Here is a 21,275-nt window from a genome sequence, read left to right as displayed (position 1 = left end):
TGAATAATCTTATAGTTGAGAGTCTCAGATGATAAAATTCAGCTGATAATTTAATGAAATTTCATTAATTTAATGAAATCATCAAATATAAGCCATCAAGTTCTTCAGTGTCCTAATCATAAAGCTGTGATATTGATCAGTCTGTTCTCTCACACAGTTGGATTTTAAGACAGTTTTTCTTTGCCTTCAAACAGCCTAAACTTTATTAATATAGCAGCTCATTTCCAGTCTGACAGACCCAAACATTTAAAACACAAACACTTTCATATAGGGTGTTTCCTCTCACACTGATTTACCTATAGCAGCCATTACTTTCATTATGTGTGTAACCTCTTCCATCACCAGGCAGTGAAAATTGGCTGGTAATGGAAGAGTTGACTTTGAGGTGAAGCAGCATCTGATGAGGAGCTGGGACCGGGTTAGGACTGCTTCAATGTGGACCTTAAAGTTGCTCACCTGGAGTGGGACTGAAGTCGATTCAGGATGATGCTGGTTGTTTTCCTGGTAAAGTAATATTTTGTTTCTTCCAGGCTAGATTTAAGGCCCTTTCACAATAAAACAGAATCGATTTACATCAAAACATCAGTAAACAGTCAAATCAATTAACTAATCAACAGTCTTTGTTAGTGAGGTACAGAGACTTAAACACAGAGATGAGAGGTTGCTGTGCTGTCAGCTCAGTAACAATTTATCAAAAACAGCTGACAAAACATCTGTTCACCATCACCACTGCTTCTCAGACTAACAGCAAATCTTTGTAACAGTTCACAAATCTGTCTAGTAACAGACTGAAAATGCTCTCACTGTACACTAATGATGCAATTCTGTTCATCTGAACATTACACTAGAGCACTGCTAAATTATGAGCTTATCAAGATATTTCAGAATATTCACTCAAACAAGGTGAAAATGAATGAAGAAACCAGATTCCAGTTTAACGTGGAATAATTTAAATATTCAGGGACAAAAGTATGATTAAGAACCTACAACTCAATAATGGATGGATGTATCTTCCTTTTAAAATGCTTGGTGAAGTCAGATTTGTTTTATCAATTTATGAACAATTAATGATAAAAAAAACAGTTACTTTGGGAAATAAAGCTTCTAGAATCATTTAAAGAAAATTAAACAAATAATTTCAAACCTTGCAAAAAGCAGTTTAGATAAAGTGAAGTCAGGAAAGCTTTGGACATCTTGTCTGCTTCTTCGGGATATTAACCCTGAGCAAATCAGAATATGTTTGTTTTTGTATTTTTTTTTAATCATTTCCCCGTCAAGTTGATTTTTTTTTTGTCCTTCCACAATGTCATGAGTTGAAAATGAGGATCACAGTCTTTCTCCTTGTTTCTTTTGTCATTAAAAAAATAATTATTTCTATTCTTTCAGATTATTCAGAACAAGAAACCTTCAGATCCTCAAATGATTCCTGGGTAAATATGCAGGCCTTGCATTGCTTGATCAGAAAGACCCTCTCAGTCTCCATTTAGGTGGGAGTCATTAGTGAAGACCTTCAGGAGTCTCCCCAGATGATCAGTCTCAGTGCTCAGTGGTAACTTTATTGTCCCCAATGGGAAATTGATTTGCAGTATGTCAACACATCAAACAACACAAACACACACACACACACACACACACACACACACACACAACCCCCCCCCCCCCCCCCCCCCCCCCCCAAAAAAAAAAAAAACCTTTGAGTCTGGACTTTGAATCACTCAAAATCGGTCAGAGACAGTTCAGAGTCATCTTGGCTGTTTAGGCCAAGTCTTTGTGCCCCCTGGGGTTTGACTTGTGGCATTTATTTATTCAAAATCCAAACTAAAAAAAAAAAAAGGTTCGTGCAGCATTAAGAGTGGATTACCACTGCTGTCTCCAGCACCATCAGGGTACCAACTTAAAAAAAATAAAAATAAAAATCAGAGCTAATCAATAACTCTCAGTCAAACCATCCAGATTATAAACATCAGTCAATCTACATCAACTCCTGATGCTGCAGGAAACGGATCAGACCCCCAGGGAGTGGCAACTTCTTCAACCAACGGCGACCAACCAGGTGAAGAATCTGCAGCCTGCAGAGCTGCAGCAGTGGGCGCGGTGGAGCTGAAACAAACAGACTGGTTAGCCTGGAAACACACTAGAATAACTATTAACACTGAAATCAGTAAAATTGCAGAAGAATCAATTATCACTTTTTGATTTACCCGCTTTCTCCTTTATGCAGGTCCATTCAGAGTAACTGTCCAGGTGTTCCATCAGTCTGGAGCAAAGAGTCACATGGCCGACGTAATCCAACAAGACATCAATAATTGGCCCCGCCCATCGACAGATACTGGGGACGGATATCATCTCACAGAACTGTCAGTCCGTGAGTGTATCAAACAATTAGTTACACCTTAACTTTATCGTGAGGTCACCTGAAGGCCGTACTGTGATTAGGCAGTAAGGTTTTGCCAGGTACTTTCAGGTATTACCCAAGCATACAGCCCAACTGCATGCACTCAGAGCTAGATTCAGATAACCTGGCTTATGTACAATGTTAATGATCACTGTTAGATAATAAAAAGTTATCCTGGATATGTCTTTAAATGTCCCCTTTTCACACACATTAACAAAGTTTTTAAATACCCCGTTTCAAACAAGGCCACCTGAGTAGCTATGGTAATGGTTTTGTTGTTTTGATTTTTACCTGGATTTGTTTCATTTTACCAGATAAACATAAAATTAAAAGGAAAAATAGAGGTCACCTGAATGGCTCTTCTTGGGACAGCTTGGTCGATATCATGGAGTTCATCCCTCTCTGTTCGACTGGTTTTGATTGGTGGGTGAGGACGACTGCCATACACACAATTGAAGCAGGAAAGGGCATTGCCTCCATGGTCTAGCAGGTACTTGAACATAGGCAGGTACTTCATTGAGAACATGTACACGGCAGGGAAAGTAGTGGGGTGGGTGGGGATGGTAGCATTGATCTCAGCGCCGTGTTCTACAAGCAGTGTGATGGTCTGGATGCAGCCCTGCCTTGCTGCTACCATCACAGGCTTGAACACATCCAAGTTTGGGTTAGCGCCAGCAGTCAGGAGCATTTGCACAGCATCGATGTTGTCGTTGATAACAGCAAAGTAGAGTGCCGTACTACGGCGGTCCTCGTACAACCTAGACCACTCCTCTGATAGTTGGGTGTTGACATCGAACCCTGCCCCGATTAGAGTCTCCAGGACATCATCACGGTTACGCTCTGCTGCCATGTGCAGAGGGCTAATGCCAGTCCGCCGGACTCTGGCCTTACTGGTGGCTGGGATCAACATGGAGACTATGCTGGGAACAGGAAACACCTAGCAATTAGCCTAAACTGATACACCTTAGTCACGCTTACGGACAGAAACACTTGGTCACTTACGATCAGAAACAGCTGGGGCATTTACAGTCAGAACAACAATGGCAACTCACAGCCAGAAACATTTTATCCACTTACAACCGGAAACACCTCGGCCCTGTACAAGCAGTAAAACCTAGTGCCCTTACAATCAGAAACACTTCGCCACTTATGGCCAGAAACATTTTGGCTACTTAGCACCAGAAAAACCTGGGTCCCCTATGACCAGAAACACCATGGCCAGAAAGAATGCCACTTGTGCCCAGGAACATCTGGGCCACTTGTGGCCGAAACCCCATCGCTACTTTGGTCTAGAAACACTGGGAACACTTAAAGTTAATGCTGTTGCTCCCTAAAATTGCTCCAGATACCTAATACCTGGATGAGTCAAGGTAGCCACACTTAACACAATGCCACTATTAAATACCAAATTAACTCCAGTGAGTCTGCACAACTCGGTAAACATTTCATAGTGTACCTACGTGTCACTTCCTCTCTGGGCGGCAACATGAAGAGGTAGCAGTCCCCTCTTTCCTGGTTTGTTGGCGTCAGCATTCTGGGAAATGAGAAGCTCAACGACTTGTTCATGTCCATTTTTAGTGGCTTCATACAGAGCTGTCGCGCCATCAGCTGCCTGGCTGTTGATGTCAGCACCTGCAAAATGGGAGATGGGGTGGGGTCAAAGGTGGAGTTAATTCAGTGGCAACAGAGGTGTTCAGTGTGCAACAAGTTCATTAACCACGTTATTTACCATGTTTGAGCAGAAAACGCAGCGTGGCGAGCTGCCCACTCTGAGCAGCGGTGAAGAGTGGTGTGATGCCATACATGTTGCTGATGCTGTGTTTGGCACCGGCCTTCAGGAGCATCTCACAGATGTCCAGGTTGTTTCGGCTAACAGCTTCCTGTAGTGCTGTCCACCCTTGAATGCAGCGAGTGTTCACCACTACTCCGTGGTTCAGCAACACTGCCACAATTGCTGGGTTGCTCCTCTCACAGGCTACAGATTGGAAAACACATAAAAGGGACATCTTGATACATTCTCAATTATCCAGGTAAGTAAATCTCCAAAAGTAAATCTCCAAAAGTTGATTCTGTTGATCTGAACATAGTGTTTTCGGTCTTCCACTGAAAACGCTACGTCCAGATGAACAGAATCAACTTTTGGAGACATAAAAGGGACATTTCACCCAAACAAGAATCAGATGCAGTTGATTCAAGCTGGGACTCATGCTGGTATGACTGCTCGGTCTATGTTTATAAATTGGCAATCTCCAAAATATAGTCCACGTAGATTAAAATTTCATGCAGAGCTGGTCAAATTGGTTGTTTTTAGTGGCTTGGTGAAGCTGTTCCTACTGGATGTCAAAGAGAGTCTAATCTCCTAATTAAAACTTATGAAGATGGGATAAAAATCCTACATTTAAAAAAGGTTAGGACCCTTTCATCCATTTGCATCATCATTTCTGTTTTTCTTTGGGGGGGTTTCTCTTCTCCATGTGTGTCCTGTCTCTTTTACCTTTGTACAGTGGTGTCTCTTTGTCATAGTTTGGGATGTCAGGATCAGCTCCTCTTCCCAGGAGCACCTCAACGCATCCCAGATGCTCTCTACTGACGGCAACCAGCAGTGCTGTCTCGCCATGTTCTGTCCTCTTGTTGATCATCCCAGGCTGAGCTGCTCAAACCAAAGACGGTATTGCAGGTGTGCTCAGTTGTTCTCTGTAATTTTGAATAGGTGAACCTACCTGACAGCAGCATGCGCAGAGAGGTTTCCTTGCCGAACCACGCTGCCTGGTGAACTGCCAGCCAGCCCGGTTTACTCGGCAACATCAAGTTTGTTCCTGGGCACATTGCAAGTGCTTTCACTCTGCTTGCATCACCTTCACGGATTGCTTTGAACAAAGGTTCCTCCTCCCTGCAGTGACAAGACCAATCAGCCAACTGGAACACCTTGTTCAGAGGTGAGTCAAATGGATGTACATGTTAGGAGCAGAACTAAACTCACTCTTCAGGTTCGGGACAGATGTGGACCAGACTGCCATCATGTCTGCGATATGCCACCATCCTCTTCCCAGAACCCGTGACAAACAGACTGATTGTCCCATCAAATGTCTTCCTGACGAGACAGCAGCCAATTAGGACACAGTTCCAAAAAGAGAAAGCAATCAGAGCACAGTCACAAAGACAACAGCCAATCAAACTACAGACAAGGAAACTACAGTCAATGAGAACACGAAGACAGGATTTGCAGCCAATCAGGACACAGACACAGAACCTGCAGCTAATGAGAACAAGGACACAGGGTCTGCATCCAATCAGAACACATTCAATAACAATCAATCAATCACTCTACATGCAAACTCATCAATGATCCGAAGCTCTAAATATATTCAACTATCCACATACTTGGTCAGAAGAGACTAAGAATAAAAATGGAGGCTACTCACGGATCAGGAGGCTTTTGAGGTGGTGGGTTTGGTGAGCTGTAGTGTGCTGTGGTCTGTGCTTGAAATGAATTTTGAGCTCTGTAGCTGGGCTGGTTTGTGTTTATGGCTGGGTTCAGTTTGTCAGGACAATGAGAAGGCTGGACACAGCTGGGGGTACTGGCACTGATGGTGTTGTTGGCACTGATGGTGTTGGATTCGGTGGTGTTGCCATGTGTGTCAGTTAGGCTGCGCTCAATTGCAAGCTGCAGCAGCTCTTCTTCACTCAGATTACTATAGAGAGAATAATCGTCAGAAGTCAGACTGGAAGCAGATGATGTGGAGCGAGAGATCCTGGGTCCTGCCATGATGTCACTGTAACAAATGGGAAGTGACACCAATCAGATATTTATTGTTTCTAACTTAATCGTTTTATCACGAAAAGAAGCTGCAAAGTCTTTCTGAACATACTTTGTACAAACTCAGTGTTTGATGATTTAAAAAAAAATAAAAATAACTACAACAAGGTTTACCTGCAAGCTTAAAAGCATGGAAACTCAAGCGCCCCCATGTTCACTACCAACAAATACTGGACAAACAGCTGCTAAAGACATGCTGGTAACACTTGGAGGCAGAAAGTGTAATATAGTTCAAAGTTCAAGTTCACCAGTTTAACCAGTTTGTGAAGCATTAATCTCTCAGATTATTTTACTGTTAAAGTTTTGTGTTTTTTACAGATCTTATCATCATCTGAGAACAGCTCTGATTGAAGTTGGTGGCACACTCACAGCGATCATTTTCATCAGGAGAAGAGTGGAATTACCCACAAAAAGCACCTTTTAATGTGTGCACTCAGAGCCTAAAGCAGACAGCCCAGCTTAATGGAGAAAATTAATAACAACCATCTTGATGGCCAGATAAACAAAAAGAAGGAAACTGAGATAAACAATGAGCCAGAAAAACTGAATGTCAGATTTCAGTCTAACAGCTTCAGTCACTGAAGTTGTTTACCACTGTCAGAAATCCAGTGTTTCCCTTGAGTTTCAGCTTCGTCCTTTCCTCCGTCTGTTCTCCAGCTGTCTGTCTGTAATCTAGTCTGACCCCAGCGTGGGGGTGGGGGTGTTACTTAAGTTTTATTTTAGGAAGCTGCTATCAGAGCTTGTTGACCGGTCCACCTCTTCACTGCTCTAATGTTGCAGGTGGAGTCACATGAAGCTGTATCACACAAACAAATGCTGAAGAGCTGTTTCACAAACTGGATCACCCCCAAAATAATCCCAGACCTGCTCAGAGCTACAGATTAACTTCAGTTTTAACTCTTTTTTTTTTTTTTCAGGATTTTGAAGTTGCTTCATTTACTAAGGTACATCACAATGTAGCAGACCTAACTTGCTCCAGGGCATCTTATTTTCCTAATTAGAGACTCAATGGCAGGAAAATTCCACTTACTGACCAATCAGACCTCAGGAAAAAAAAAATCACTATTCCTAGATGATCCCTTAGAGTGCAGATTGCAGCAGGGACTAGAGGTTTTTAGGAGCGTCTAAAGATTCTTAGTGAAACTTTATTTCTGTTTTTTTCCTAATGGCCAAAAATGTCATTTAAAAAAAGATTTAATAACTCTATAAGCCTGACCCAAAAAGAACTAAGTATAAATCTCCACCAGGACTGCAAGTGAAAGAATAAAAACTGTTAGAAACCAATCAGAAACATTACTTACCAGAACAAACAGCTGCCATTATCCTCACGATGGAGTGTCATAGTAATAGGTCTGCACAAGGCAAGAAAAACATAACCTTCACCTGTCAAGGATTGTTAAAGAATAATTCTCTATATGCAAGTGTATATTTAACACAAGTATGTACGTTTTTCTGTGCCTCAGTGCTTTCTATGTAATATTTATGCTCTGTTGAACACATCAGATTGCAACCTCTGGGGTTAGTATCATGTCCATACTCTGACCTGCAGACTGGAGCAGCCAGGGATCAAGCCACCAACCCTCTAATTAATACATGGCCTTTTCTATCTCTTGTGCTACAGCCACTACTAGACCATATTTAATGCAAATGTTTACGTTTTAAAAAAATTTGTGTTTATATCAGTGAAATTTTAGAGCTGCCATGACTGAAATCCAAAAACTTTCCAGAATGAATCCCAGATCTGTCTCAAGTTACACCAGAGTTTTAACTTCAGCTCAGTCATAACTTTGTTTATTCAAAAGTCTCCACACAAATCCATGGATTGTTATCACGGCACGCATGTGCGATTGTGTTATTTTTAGACTGAGCTACTGAGAGTAGTAATACGATGGCACCTGTCCAAGATGGCGGCCAACCAAACCGGTTTGACAACCGGTTTGACCGGTTTCGTGCGTGTGCGCATGCGCGTTCAGTAATACGATGGCACCTGTCCAAGATGGCGGCCAACCAAACCGGTTTTACAACCGGTTTGACCGGTTTCGTGCGTGTGCGTGTGCGCATGCGCGTTCAGTAATACGATGGCACCTGTCCAATATGGCGGCCAACCAAACCGGTTTGACAACCGGTTTTACCGGTTTCGTGCGTGTGCGCATGCGCGTTCAGTAATACGATGGCACTAGTCCAAGATGGCGGCCAACCAAACCGATTTGACCAGTTTCGTGTGTGTGTGTGCGCATGCGTGTTCAGGTGTGGAAATACCACAGGGGATCAGAGGGGTTATATGAGTTTGTGTTTTTAACGGGGTTTTAATTTAATCAAACCATAGGGTTTTTAATTAAACTATTTTTATCACTTAGGTGTATCGCAACATTCAGTTATGCATGTGTTCTTAAAAGCAATTCTTTGTTTCTTGTTTCATTCTTGGCGGAGTGGAAGCTGTTTTGGTTCACAGTGCGCCTTAACAAAGAGGGTGTGCTCTAGTCAAAAGTGTTGGTAATAGTGTTTTAATCACACTAATTTTCTAAATCTGACAATGTCTCAGCTTGCAGTGAGGCATGCATTTTATTTTATAAATGGCGCAAATGGGAATTTCTTCTGAATGGGTGATGTCAGCATGTTCACAAGCGTTTCATTTAATCAAACCCCTAGTTTTAATTTAACTAGTTTTTACACATCTACTGGGGTTTCTTTCCAGGGTTGATGCGATCATTTTATTTAAAAGTCGGGATTTCGGAATGTTGAACTAAGAGTGAGACAAAGCCAGCTAGTTTTTTAACACAGTAAATGTCACAAATAGCATTCAGTCCTTTAGAAAATAAATGCTATAAGCAGCCAGTATCGCTCTTTTCAAACTAATCGTCTTTTAAATACACTCATTTTGTGATTCCGGTGTCAACACCTTGCACCGATGCAAGCATTTTATTTATTTAAAAACGGATCAAACGGGCCATTTCTTCTGTAAGGGGTTTCATGGTTTCAGAGTAGTTTTTAACACAACAGATAGTCGCAAATAACATTCAGCAAACGCTACAGTGATACTTCTAAAACGCTGCACACAATGTCGTCTTTTCCCCCAAAGCAACCAGTATCGCTCTTTTCAAACTAATCGTCTTTTAAATACACTCATTTTGTGATTCTGGTGTCAACACCTTGCACCGATGCAAGCATTTTATTTATTTAAAAACGGATCAAACGGGCCATTTCTTCTGTAAGGGGTTTCATGGTTTCAGAGTAGTTTTTAACACAACAGATAGTCACAAATAACATTCAGCCCTTTAGAAAATAAACGCTACAGTGATACTTCTAAAACCAGTCGCCCAGACCCGCTCCAACTTTTCAACAGCTGGCTAATTGTTTGAATTTGTTCAGGATTGTAAAAGCCCACCGCGGGTATCACTAGTTGAGAGTACCATGCGAACAAGGGCCCAGCCTATTGTTTAAAGTTGCCGGTATTGGCTCTTTTTGTAATTCCTCGACAAGGTAAATGGGGCAGGTGTACCAGTCGGGTGGCGACCCCGCCTATTGTCTGAAGTATCGGCTCCTTTGTAATTCCTTGAGAAGACAAAAGCCCTGAAGGGTCTCATTTAAATTGATTGGCGACATACCTTTTCTTTTTGGAAACACCCACCCTATATAAAAAAAACACGCTCAGAGCCCGAAACCCTGAGCCATTTACGCCTCAAGATTCGCTGCAGAGCACACCATTTTCTTTGCGATGATCAACACTAACATCGTTCTTTATAACATGGCCATCGTAAACGGTAAGTAAAACAAAACCTATTATTGGATTTTTAAAAAGTGTTATGTTAACATATTATAGGATATTCAAACTATTTTTTTTCCCTAAAACAAAAGCTTAATTTTTAGGAGTTCGGGAGAACGGCCCAGGGCCCTTTTCTTTAGAAACGGGCGCTTTTACAGCTGGAACTAGTCCTCTAACAGGCACAAGGTGTGTACAGCATTACTGGATTTTAAAACGTATGTATGTTTTAAACTAGCGATTGTTTTAAATTATGTAATAACGTTTTTGTTTGTTCCAGGGTTAACAAACTGAGCAGGAAAACATTCAGACACCGCGACCACAGAGCCCAACCTTACATCAGGTGTGTATACAACGGGATGTATAGTTGTGTATTATTTTTTCAAAAGAAAAAAAAATTTAAAAGAGGTTTAAACAATTACAAATGTTCTAAACTGACCGTTTTACACCTACAGAGCCACGCCAGAGAACCGGGTGTGTGGAGAAGCAGGACCATCCCGAATAACGCACACTACAAGGTAAGCATAGGCATATATAAATTAGATAAAAAGAGATAGAGAGGGAGACACGCTTATTCAGTTTGAAATGGGTACATGTATAAAATGTTTTAACACATGTCTATCTATCTTCACAGACTGCAGAACAGCACCCCTCCTCATAATGATCAGGACACCGTACGATTCCAGACGTTTTTGGAATGTTTAAGCAGTATCGACCTCCCAGAACAACAAAAACCTGGAGCTTTGTGCAACAGTGGAGAGTCAGAACAGATCTTCATCAGCGAACCTGCAACACCCCCGAGTGAGTGGCTACCTCGCGATTTCTCTGATGTTTTTGAGTACAGTATATCAGATTTTGATCTAGTTCATATACCCACCACCCCAGAATGTGACAGAAATAGCATTGATTCACGCATAGATTTCGAAGAAGGCGGCATAACAGACTCTCAAATATCACCGGCGTATGATGCTTACATGAAGCTTCCAGACGCTCAGCCTGCTGAACAGAGTCATATAGCTTCAATAGCTGATAAATTATGTTTGATTGAAGCTAGACTCAATCAATACCACCAAGAAGCACAGGTACAAAGGCAACAGTTTACCAAATTCATAAACAAAGTGTGTAGTACATTAGACAACATCTGCTATGTTCTATTTAAACCCAGATTCCTTTTATAGTTTGCAGTGAAATTTCTTAAACCATTGTTTAATGGGACAGAAGTACAAGTCACTCTTTACTAACACACTGTAGATAAGTTTATTGCTGAACGACACAGCTAGCAGTCCCACACACTCTTTAGATTTTTGAAGTTTTGTGTGTGATGGTTTTGCCTCTCACACCTTACCCCTTTCTCCCAGTATCACAACAGTATGACTCCCAAAGTACGACAAACAAGGACTCTAAACTCAGAACAGAAAGATACAGTTGAAAGATTAGTGATATCTTTTATGATGCGTAATAAACTACACCCTCTTCTTCTCTGTATTTATGTTGTTTGTGTGCGTGCGTGCGTGCGTGTGTGTGTGTGTGAATGCCTTAGAAGTCAAAGTATACATTAGCCATACTTACAAAAACATTTTTAATTTCATTTAGAACTGAGATTCTAAGTTGTAAGCAGAAATCGTATGCTCAACCAGGAGTATGTTTCCCCACTTTCACAATGCTGAGGCATCAAATCCATGATCCAACAGATGGTTTGTCACACGTGGGCGAGAAGGGCAAGCCAACCCTTACTTACACAACCTCACACACTATAGATTTTTAAAACTCTTGTGTACAACGGTTTAGCTAAAGATATAACTTCTACTTTTGATAAAGATCACTCCCTCTGCATATTTCTTAAGAAATGAAGTGTCTTTACTGGGATATTTATTGTCAAACTATGCGATTTTCCAAATGTGTGTGGAGTAAAATGTTGTGACCAAGAATCATTCAGGATTAACAACACAAACTGTTTTGATAACAGAAACAGTCTGTCTTATAGTTCCCATACTTTACCACTAGTTTTACAAACACATTCTTCTTCATATCGGTTTAATTGGTTTTTTATGAAACTGATTTTTAATAGTACAACCAAGGTCTAACTTTTCCTAGCTCCCCAGTATAAATGCAAGAATTTTGCAGACTTTATTGAAACTGTCACAATTTAACACTCAATGCCATAAACAGAGTTGATCCATGTTTCTATGGACAGTGTTTCATACATCAACAGCTCTGAAAATCACTTTTAAAGTAATGTAGAACATGATCTCTCTCACTCTCAGCGTCTCTAAAAAACCCAGCAAACTGACAATCACCTCTAAACAAGGGGTCAGTTTATAGGCTTTTTGTTTGTTTGTTTGTTTTGTTTTTTATCAGCCGCAACACCATGTAATGCATGGATGTTAGACTCTTTCACCAGACCATGTTGCTAGCCCAACCACCAGGCTCAGGGTCTCTGAACTCTAACCCTGGCTCTGGCTGCCAAATGTGCCTCTGACCCTCTTGTGCCTGTTCACCACCAGACTAAGTTTGTACTCTCACCTACTAATATTATTTTATTACAGGGCAATATTCAGCTAGGTTACTACTTTGACTTTCTTACTTTGAGCACATTTCCGAGCCCATAAATTATCAAACTTTTACTTGAGTATTTCTGACACCAGCTATACTTTTACTTAAGTAAAAAAAAAAAAATGCCTGCACTATCGGTGTAAAGCTGTCTTTAATTCTTTAACAGTTCATGCAACAATTATAAATTAAACCTGCACCACAGCTAACTCTTTTTAATAACCAATAACAGGTGTATTTCTTAGATCTACAGAAACAGCCAAAACACTCTGCTTGTATAATGCCATATTCTCTCCCAGCGTACCCTTGTCTCACAACAGGGTGATTCCCAAAGTACGACTCAATAAACAGAGACTCTAAAACCAGAACAGAAAGATAAAATTGGAGGATCAAAGATTAAGGTTTGTGTTTTTATAGCACAAAGTAAACTGTCCCCTTGTCTTCTAGGCCTTTGCGTGCGTACCTTAGAAGTCAGATTATACGTTAGTCATACTTCCAAAAACATTTTGAATTCCATTTATAACTGAGATGTCAAGCTGATATCAGACATCTTGTGCTCACCAGGAGCATGTATCCCCAACTTCAAAACCTTAAGGTGTCAAATTCACAAACCCAACATGGGCTCATTCAACACAGGGGCCAGAAGTGCATGTCACCCTTTACTGACAAACTGTAAATAAGTTCAATACAGGGCAACGCGGCTAACAGCCTTGGAAACGCTTTACATGAAATAAAACTTTTTAGAAAACCCTTTACAAGAATAAATGTGATGATCTGTTTTACCTGAATCAAATGTATTAGTTTGTTTACTTGAAATAAAATTTATTTTGGAAACCCTGTACATGAAGTAAAAAGTATCATGTTGCAAGTTCTGGCTTTAATATTTCCAGCTGATAAGGAGACGTTTTGCATTTCAAACGCTACATATCCTACCCGCCCTTTAAGATCATCCCACTTCAGGATCACGCCCCACCTTCTGTTATTTTAAAACAAGACCGCCGTCTCATTCCTCCAAAAACCTTTTTTTTTTTAATCTCAAAACAGCGAGAAGGATGGACTCTGCACCCCTGCGTCACACTGAGGAGGAGGACAGTTCCTCGGACGAGGGCTCATTAGTACCTGACACGCCCGGTTACTATAGCCCCTTGGAGAAGCAGCAGCAGCAAGCCGTCGAGCTTGACGGTCGGGCATCTTCTTTATTTATCGATACCGTGAAAACAGCTGTGTATCACCTAGTCAACCTAGTAATCAACAAGTACCTCACTGACAAATGCAACGGCTGCAAGTTTGATCACCCCAGCCAGAGACAGCATGAGTGTCTGCAAGTGTTGGTGGATGACTTTTACGCTGAAAATTATTACAGCATCAGAAAAAGACTCCTCACCCCTCGCTTCATTCCTTCCATTCAACATCTGCTGATTGCCCGCAACATCAAAATGGACGACGTCAAAGTCCGCATGGTGGCGGAAACTCTCTTGCACGAACTGAAATCGGTAAGGAAAGTCTTTGACGCCATCGCCGAGGCATACCACAATCTGGTGGGGTTGGACGTGGTGAAAATCGGGCAGCTACGGTTGGTCACAGAGTGTTACAAAGGAGGCTGCTAATGTTTTCTCTGAAAGACTGATTCTTTCCAAAAAAACAAAAAACGTATTGTACCGTATCTTTCAAACAGCTACCCTGCTTATTTTTTCAAACATGCATCCAGATTTTTTCTTTCTTAAAACATGTAACCTGCATTTACCACATTTTTAAAAGCATGTATAATTTTTCAAACATGTATCCTACATTTAGCGCATTTTTAAAACATGTATCCTGATATGGCCACCCTTCCAAGGCCCTGACAAATTACCCGAATCACTATGGGATAAGGATGGCAGCCACTATATGACCAGCTTCTTAAGATAAGAAACATAAACTTTGTTAACGGTATACCCGAATCTCTTGCTGATGACACCCTTCTGCCTACAGAAAAGAACAATTTGTTAATTATAGACGATGTAATGAACGACGCAGCTAACAATTTAGAAGTAGAAAATGTGTTTACAAAGTATGTGCATCATAGGAATTTGAGTTGTATATATCTAGTTCAGAATTTGTTTATTCAAGGAAAATCCAGTAGAACCATTTCCTTGAACACTAATTACCTAATATTGTTTAAAAATCCGAGAGATAAATATCAGGTTATGCTTTTAGGTAGGCAAATGTTTCCGGGTAATACTAAATATTTTATAGAAGCGTTTAATGATGCCACATCCACAACATACGGGTATCTTTTAATAGTCTATAAAGCTAAGACCCCGGACTATTTAAGACTCAGAACAAATTTACTATCAGACCGTCTGGTTGTTTACATTCCAAAACAAAAATCAGCAAAGAGGTGAAAGGATGTCATCACGCATGCGGAGGAATCTGTCTCTGTTGGAGATGATATACAGGGCTCCTCCTACTCTACGCAGAGTTATTATTAGTAATTCAAATTTAGATTTTATCAATGCATTGTGTGAGATAGCCTTTAATGTATTGCATGGTAACATTCCACTGACCAATCAGCAGTACAAACAGCTAAAAAAGAAAAAAACAATAATCAGACTGATTGCAGACAAAAAAATAAAAACTTTGAAAAAGAGAAAGACAATCAACCAATCTGGAGGGTTTTTACTGCCGTTATTAGGGGCTGCAATCCCTTTCATAACCAGTCTGATAGCAAACAGGTGAAAATGGAACATGTGCAAAAGATGTTTTTGGTACCCCAACATCAGTTGGACTTAATAAAGCAACAGCAGCAGCAGCAGCAGCAAACAGGCAGCATCAGACAACAGTCTCAGCACGAGTTGGATAAGGAGATGTTACAAGTGTTACAAGATTCTGACATAGATGCGTATGAGAAGGCTAAAAAATACAGCGATATTCTCCAAAGATACCTTACCCTTGTGAGACAAGGTGCCCGTGAAAAGAATGTACTGTCTTTATCATTACCTGAACAATTTAACAGGGATGTGCAACCCCAGTCACCGGACACATCGCCTGTTCATGGTGATGCCGGGGTGAGGGATCTTGTTGCGGAGAATGTTTTAACACACATACCTAAAAGGAGTAGGAGGAATGCAGAACTTATTCTATCAGCGGTGAACCGTTCGCCACACTTGATCTCTTACAATGACAAAGGCGAAATTGTTGTTGATAAACACACCATCCCTGGTTCACACATTTATGATCTAATTAAAGCCGTCACAACCACACACACACCTTCTGAGGGTTTGAGACCTATCGGCTGGACAGAGTTTTTAAAAGCTTTCTCAGATTTAAACATACCGTTATCAGCCATATCTAACACAGGCATACGTAAGACCGTCGCCTTGTATAAAACCGATCACACACTGTCTGAAGACCGTGGTTTTTTAAAACACACACCAAAAAAGAACACCCCCGGTGGACCGCTGCGACATAGTACACTAAAAAAAATAAAGAATAAAAAAAACAAATTAAAGGGGGGTCCTGTAGAGTGGTTGGATTTTTGAATTCAGGTTTTTTTTTCTTATTGCAGAAATTGTTTTTCTGCTAAAAATATTTGCTGTTTGGTGTTTTTCTACTGTTATGTTTTTTTTTTTTCACTTATTGCTGCTAAATTGTTTTGTTTTATTTTCTTTTATTACTGTTAAATATTTTATGTCTTTTATTACTGGTTAATGTTTGATTTCTTTTATGTTTAAACAAAGTATGTTATGAATCTATATATCTATATATACGAGATTTGATAATAAATACCATTGACTCGATTAAATCATGCTCTCATGTTGTTTTTATTATTATTCTCATTAGTACATATCAGTATCCATATTGCACACACACATAATCACTGCATACAGCAACAGGTTGTATGTTGTTGACAAATCGACACACCATAGCATCATTACAAATTAAATCAGACCCATACATGTTAAGCAGGCGGGCATAAGATACACCATTTTGCATATGATATAAAAAAAACACACAATGTTGACCACATGTGATGGAGAAGTCGTTCTGCACTTGTTTTCCTGAACATAAAACAGTGGAACAGTTTTTTAGAAGAAACATCTTTATTGCTGGGGGAAAACTGTCTAACGAGTGTCCAAAACTATCAAAAAAATAACCGCGTCTGTCTCTCGAAATATAAACAGCAAGCCAATGTTCCCCTGGCATCGTAGAAGGGTGGGTGTTTACAATACCCATAGCGGGGAGTCTTTGAAGCCGTTCTGTGGTTAGCTGATCATAGGCTAACACGCCTAGGAAATGTGTGTTTTTATTGATAATGCCGCCGACCACGGCTGATAGTTCTATAGTGTTCATGACCGTTTTTGTCTCAATAGTGGTCCAAGAGCACCTGTCTCATGTTAGATATTTCAATGACTGAATCAAATACAGAATAACACAAGAGGTTCACTGTACGGGGTAGTGGATTTCTGAAACGGGTTTCCAATCTCACGTTCCCAGTTTTAATTAACGACACATTCCCTGAATGTCCTTCGTCAGCTTCCAGATTGAAACAGAATAAAGTGTAGCCGTTACCAAAGTCGTCACGTGTTATGGCCAAGGATCTGTCCTTTAAATGTCTTCCTGTGGTTTGTATCAGCTGGTAAAATTCTCTGATATAGTGTTTTCTCTGGAAATTTGGTTGGAATGGTTTAGCAGGATAAGCCTGACAATGCCATGGTGCAATGCCTTGCTGTGTGCAAGTCTGACGCTTGGTGATACACTAACTTTCTTGACAAAGAGACTGGCTGAGACAATTTTAACTCTGTATGCATTGGCATCCGCTGTCATGAGAGCAAATTCGTCTTTAGAGCGCACAAATTTCAGCGACAGGTCGATTCCATTAAGTAACAGTTTTTCTTGAAAAAACAGGTCTGCATGTACTGGTGCAATCAATTCAACAATACTGCTATTTGCTGTGTAGCCACCTCTGGTCACCAGACCCTGGTTCTCTCCTTCTATAGATGTGTCATTCATGTGTGATGATGTATCCTTACAGAATAACCCGGTGCTGAACTGTGTGTCTAAAGTGTCCTTATTATAATTGATAAGACATTCTATCACACCTCTGTATGGATATGTATTGGATAATTGACTAATGAGCCGGTCTCCCAAATTAATATCGACTTGACTAAATATGCTGCATCCAGGATAATTAATAAATCCTACATTAGCATCCCTAGCCAGGTTTGAGCCATCAGCGTTTGTGATTCTCACCCGTGTGTAGATATATGAGTCATTTAGATCCAGGTAATCTTCACCCGACGATGAGATGTAAAACTCGATCGGCCCTCCATCAGTGATTGCAGATACAGGTGGGATTTCAATAAATGTACTTTTCTCAATGCTAGTCTGTGTGTATGGGACAGTAAAAAGATCGAGCTCTGTTTTTACACATTCTCCCGAATGACTGTGTAACAGTGCCATTTAGAATATGTCAAACGCTGCAGTTTTTGAACGACTGGTTCTGGGTCTTTTCACTCTGCGTGACGGTGTCCGTTTGGTGGCTCTCCTGCTAGGTTTTGTGGTTTTACGCTTTTTAGACAACGGCTGCCCTGGGGGTGGGGTCTTAGATGGTTTGGGCGTATACACATACAAGCCGTTACCGTCCTGCTTAGTGGTTGAGGGTCTGGTTATGTTGGTTATGACATCAGACACTATGCCCGATGCGGCTGTTTTTAGGTGTGGTTTGACTATGCTGACTCCTTTTTTAAACAGCGGTACTGCAAATCTAAACAAGCTACGGAACAACCCACCCAGACCTGTCCCATATTGTGTACTGGTCCCAACATACCCTCCGAGCTCTCCACCAGCCTGTGATAAGTAGTATTTTACATATTTTGAGTCATCAGTGTTGTAGACGGCCATCCTTTTTTTTTTTTTCAAAAATGCTGGGTTATCGGTCGGAAGTGTAACTTGACAAACACTTTGCCATATAAAAAGGGTATGTGTTGATTTCGATCGTCTTTCAAATCAATTTCTATGTCGTCGATTAATGTCTTTGACACAGGTGTGTAGTGTGGGCTGTCAAATTGTAGAATAGGCAAGCGGCGGTCATCGTCTGTAATATTTATAGCTCTTAATAACCTCGCGTGGGCGTCACCCACAAGCTGGTAATCAACGATATCTGCATAAATAAAGATGTTATATTTTCCCCCGTATATGTCTGCGGGGTGTGGGGCATATGTGTTTTTATAATGAAGTACAAACGGGTCTCCTGTTTTGAATCCTAGGATTTCCGCCAGTCTCCCTTTAAATGTGAGAATAGTCCCCCTAGGCCCCATAACACAGGCATGGTTACTAACTGCGTTGTACTGCATTTTAATGTCTCCAGTGGCTTGGTGCTGCTGACATTTAAAATTAAATTCTTTTATTATCTGTTCCACAGATGCATAATGGCCCACAGACAGTTCGATCGTGGTTACGGCTAAGGTTCCATCTTTGACTGGGTCCTGAATTTCCACTTCCGAATCTGATTGTGGAAAAGTCCGCCATATGCGTGGGTACTGTATCTCTATAACAGCGACCTCATACGGCTGATCCAAAACAATAGGTTTTGCTAGCTTTGTTCTAAAATTAGATATCTTATTACCCGGGTAAACATGTGCTGAAGCATTCGAGAAGAGGCTTACATAGAAGCCTGCATTGTTGTTCTTTTTATTCATGCTTTCTCAGTCTATGCTCAGTGTTGAATGAATGTATGTAGAGCTGCGTCATCTGAGTTAATTACGCCTCAACGATGTCTTTTTCTGGAATCCACGAATTAAAGCTGTTGGGCCATCCTAGCCATTTCACTAGCACCTGCTTTTTCCGACCCACTTTTTTTCTAGCCAATATGTTTTCAATTTTAAATGTTTTGTTTTCATCAACAACCACACGTTGTATCTCAGGCTCATAAAATGACCCTTTCAATACCTCTCCTGCTAGATCCACTAGTCTGTACACTGGGGGCTGTCTCCCTATACGTTCCTTGACTGTGAAAATCTCATCGGTGTAGGTCTGCTCGTATCCTTTTCGAAACTTTCCTCTCAGTTTTGATATTCGTACAGTGTCACCGATATTAAATTTAAAGCGCAGTTCCCTCTGAGGTCTCGTTTTGTACAGCGCGTTAAAGACCGACTTCTCATTATGCTTATTCACCTCTGCCGGAGCCATTTGGATAGATCTGTGATAAGCATTGTTATATGCTTGTGTGAGATCTGGTATGACATCTACATATCTCCGGGAGTTGGCTGATGTTAAGTATTTCCACATTCTACCCTTGAAGCTACGATTGAATCTCTCGACAATACTGCATTTAACCTCGCTAGCTGTTGAGAAATGCTTGATATTATATCGCTTCATTAGCTGTTTAAAGGTTGCATTATAAAACTCTTTGCCTTCATCTATTTGTAGTTTCACAGGGATCCTACCCTCACTAAGTATATCCTCAAAAGCAGCTGATACAACAGTCCCTGTGTCATGGTCCCTGTGCCTCCCCGGCCAGCCCAGTGTGGCCACAAGTGTTTGTTGTTTTTCTCTCACTCTGTCTCTCCTACCTGTCTGCCTGGGCGGAGCTCTGATTGGGCTCCTGCCCTTGGCCCACGCACCTGCAGCTGATCTCGAGCGGATTGCAGTTCTCTGGCTCTTAAGGCTGGGGCTCTGAGCTGTTCGTCGCTGGAATATTGAGTAACTCTCGTTAGTATTGCCTGGCTTCCTTGCGATTCTACTGTTCCCGTGTTTGCCTTCGACTTACCCTCGTCTGTGTAAACAGGTTTACCTGGATCAGCCCTTTTGTGACCCCTGGACCCCGTGAGTAGGAGAGTGAGCTGAGCTGCTTGTGTGGAGACTGTTTGGACGAGGAGCAGAGCGAGTGCGAAGAAGTGTGTCTCCCCAGCCAAGTGATCCCCGGGACCCTGGTGTTTCCCCCCCCTTCACGTGTATATAGTGCACCAGTGTGATTAATAAAGTGTTGTTGAACTGTGCTACCTCAGTCTGCGCCTGAGTCCTTTCCACTCCCGTGACACCCTGTCTTGTTTGTTAGACATCTAACCCATGCGTATTTTGAGAATACATCTATACATGTTAGCAGATATCTCACATTATCATTATCTGCCACATATTCACACATGTCAACCAGATCGGCTTGAAACTGTTTGTCGACCCCTGTCACCAATACTCTATTTCTGGGGAAATGGATCCTCGCAGGTTTGTGGAGTGTGTAAGTGTCGTCTTGTTCTAAATAATGTTTGACCTGAGATAGTGGAGGTGTTACATCTGATGCCTCCCCTGCTGCTATACGTAGCTTATTTAAACTGGCCAACCGCGCAGGATGGGCTGGATCATGATATATTTTATGCAATGTGCTTTCCATGATTTACAAACTACAAATGACTAAGATGTTGATGTTAACAAGTCTTTTTATTTAATTTTCACAAAGACACAATCACAGACAATGGATACTTGAACAGCACACAATAATAGGTTTTGTTTTACTTACCGTTTACGATGGCCATGTTATAAAGAACGATGTTAGTGTTGATGATCGCAAAGAAAATGGTGTGCTCTGCAGCGACTCTTGAGGCGTAAATGGCTCAGGGTTTCGGGCTCTGAACGTGTTTTTTATATAGGGTGAGTGTTTCCAAAAAGAAAAGGTATGTCTCCAATCAATTTAAATGAGACCCTACAGGGCTTTTGTCTTCTCAAGGAATTACAAAGGAGCCGATACTTTAAACAATAGGCGGGGCCCTTGTTCGCAT

The 21,275-nt window shown here is 41.1% G+C and overlaps 2 protein-coding genes across 3 annotated transcripts; one reads left to right on the top strand and one right to left on the bottom strand.

The window, feature by feature from the left end:
* Window positions 1–1,675: 1,675 nt before the first annotated feature.
* On the bottom strand, window positions 1,676–6,884 carry asb2a.1 (ankyrin repeat and SOCS box containing 2a, tandem duplicate 1). Of its 2 annotated transcripts, XM_085246110.1 has the most exons (10): window positions 6,805–6,884; window positions 5,818–6,168; window positions 5,376–5,486; window positions 5,116–5,285; window positions 4,890–5,045; window positions 4,125–4,370; window positions 3,856–4,027; window positions 2,745–3,315; window positions 2,202–2,355; window positions 1,676–2,100 (listed from the first exon to the last, which is right to left on the bottom strand). In XM_085246110.1, the coding sequence occupies exons 2-10, from the start codon at window positions 6,159–6,161 to the stop codon at window positions 1,973–1,975; spliced, it is 2,052 nt and encodes a 683-aa protein (XP_085102236.1). In that variant the 5' UTR covers window positions 6,162–6,168; window positions 6,805–6,884; the 3' UTR covers window positions 1,676–1,972. The 2 variants fall into 2 exon arrangements, with proteins under 2 accessions (XP_085102236.1, XP_085102237.1); XM_085246111.1 differs by lacking the exon at window positions 6,805–6,884 and having other exon boundaries at window positions 5,376–5,482; window positions 5,818–5,957.
* On the top strand, window positions 6,147–21,022 carry LOC146558586 (uncharacterized). Its single transcript, XM_085246117.1, has 5 exons — window positions 6,147–10,161; window positions 10,253–10,315; window positions 10,428–10,490; window positions 10,607–10,773; window positions 13,567–21,022. Exon 5 carries the CDS (start codon window positions 13,575–13,577, stop codon window positions 14,127–14,129), a length of 555 nt encoding a protein of 184 aa, XP_085102243.1. The 5' UTR covers window positions 6,147–10,161; window positions 10,253–10,315; window positions 10,428–10,490; window positions 10,607–10,773; window positions 13,567–13,574; the 3' UTR covers window positions 14,130–21,022.
* The last annotated feature ends 253 nt before the right edge of the window (window positions 21,023–21,275 follow it).

Source organism: Mchenga conophoros, linkage group LG15, assembly GCF_057382185.1.
Source record: "Mchenga conophoros isolate Kocher_MC1m ecotype Shallow Benthic linkage group LG15, M_conophoros_male_GT1.1, whole genome shotgun sequence".
Taxonomy (NCBI): Eukaryota; Metazoa; Chordata; class Actinopteri; order Cichliformes; family Cichlidae; genus Mchenga; species Mchenga conophoros.
Note: the sequence above shows the minus strand (reverse complement) of the source record. Positions and strands in the feature narration are given on the sequence as shown.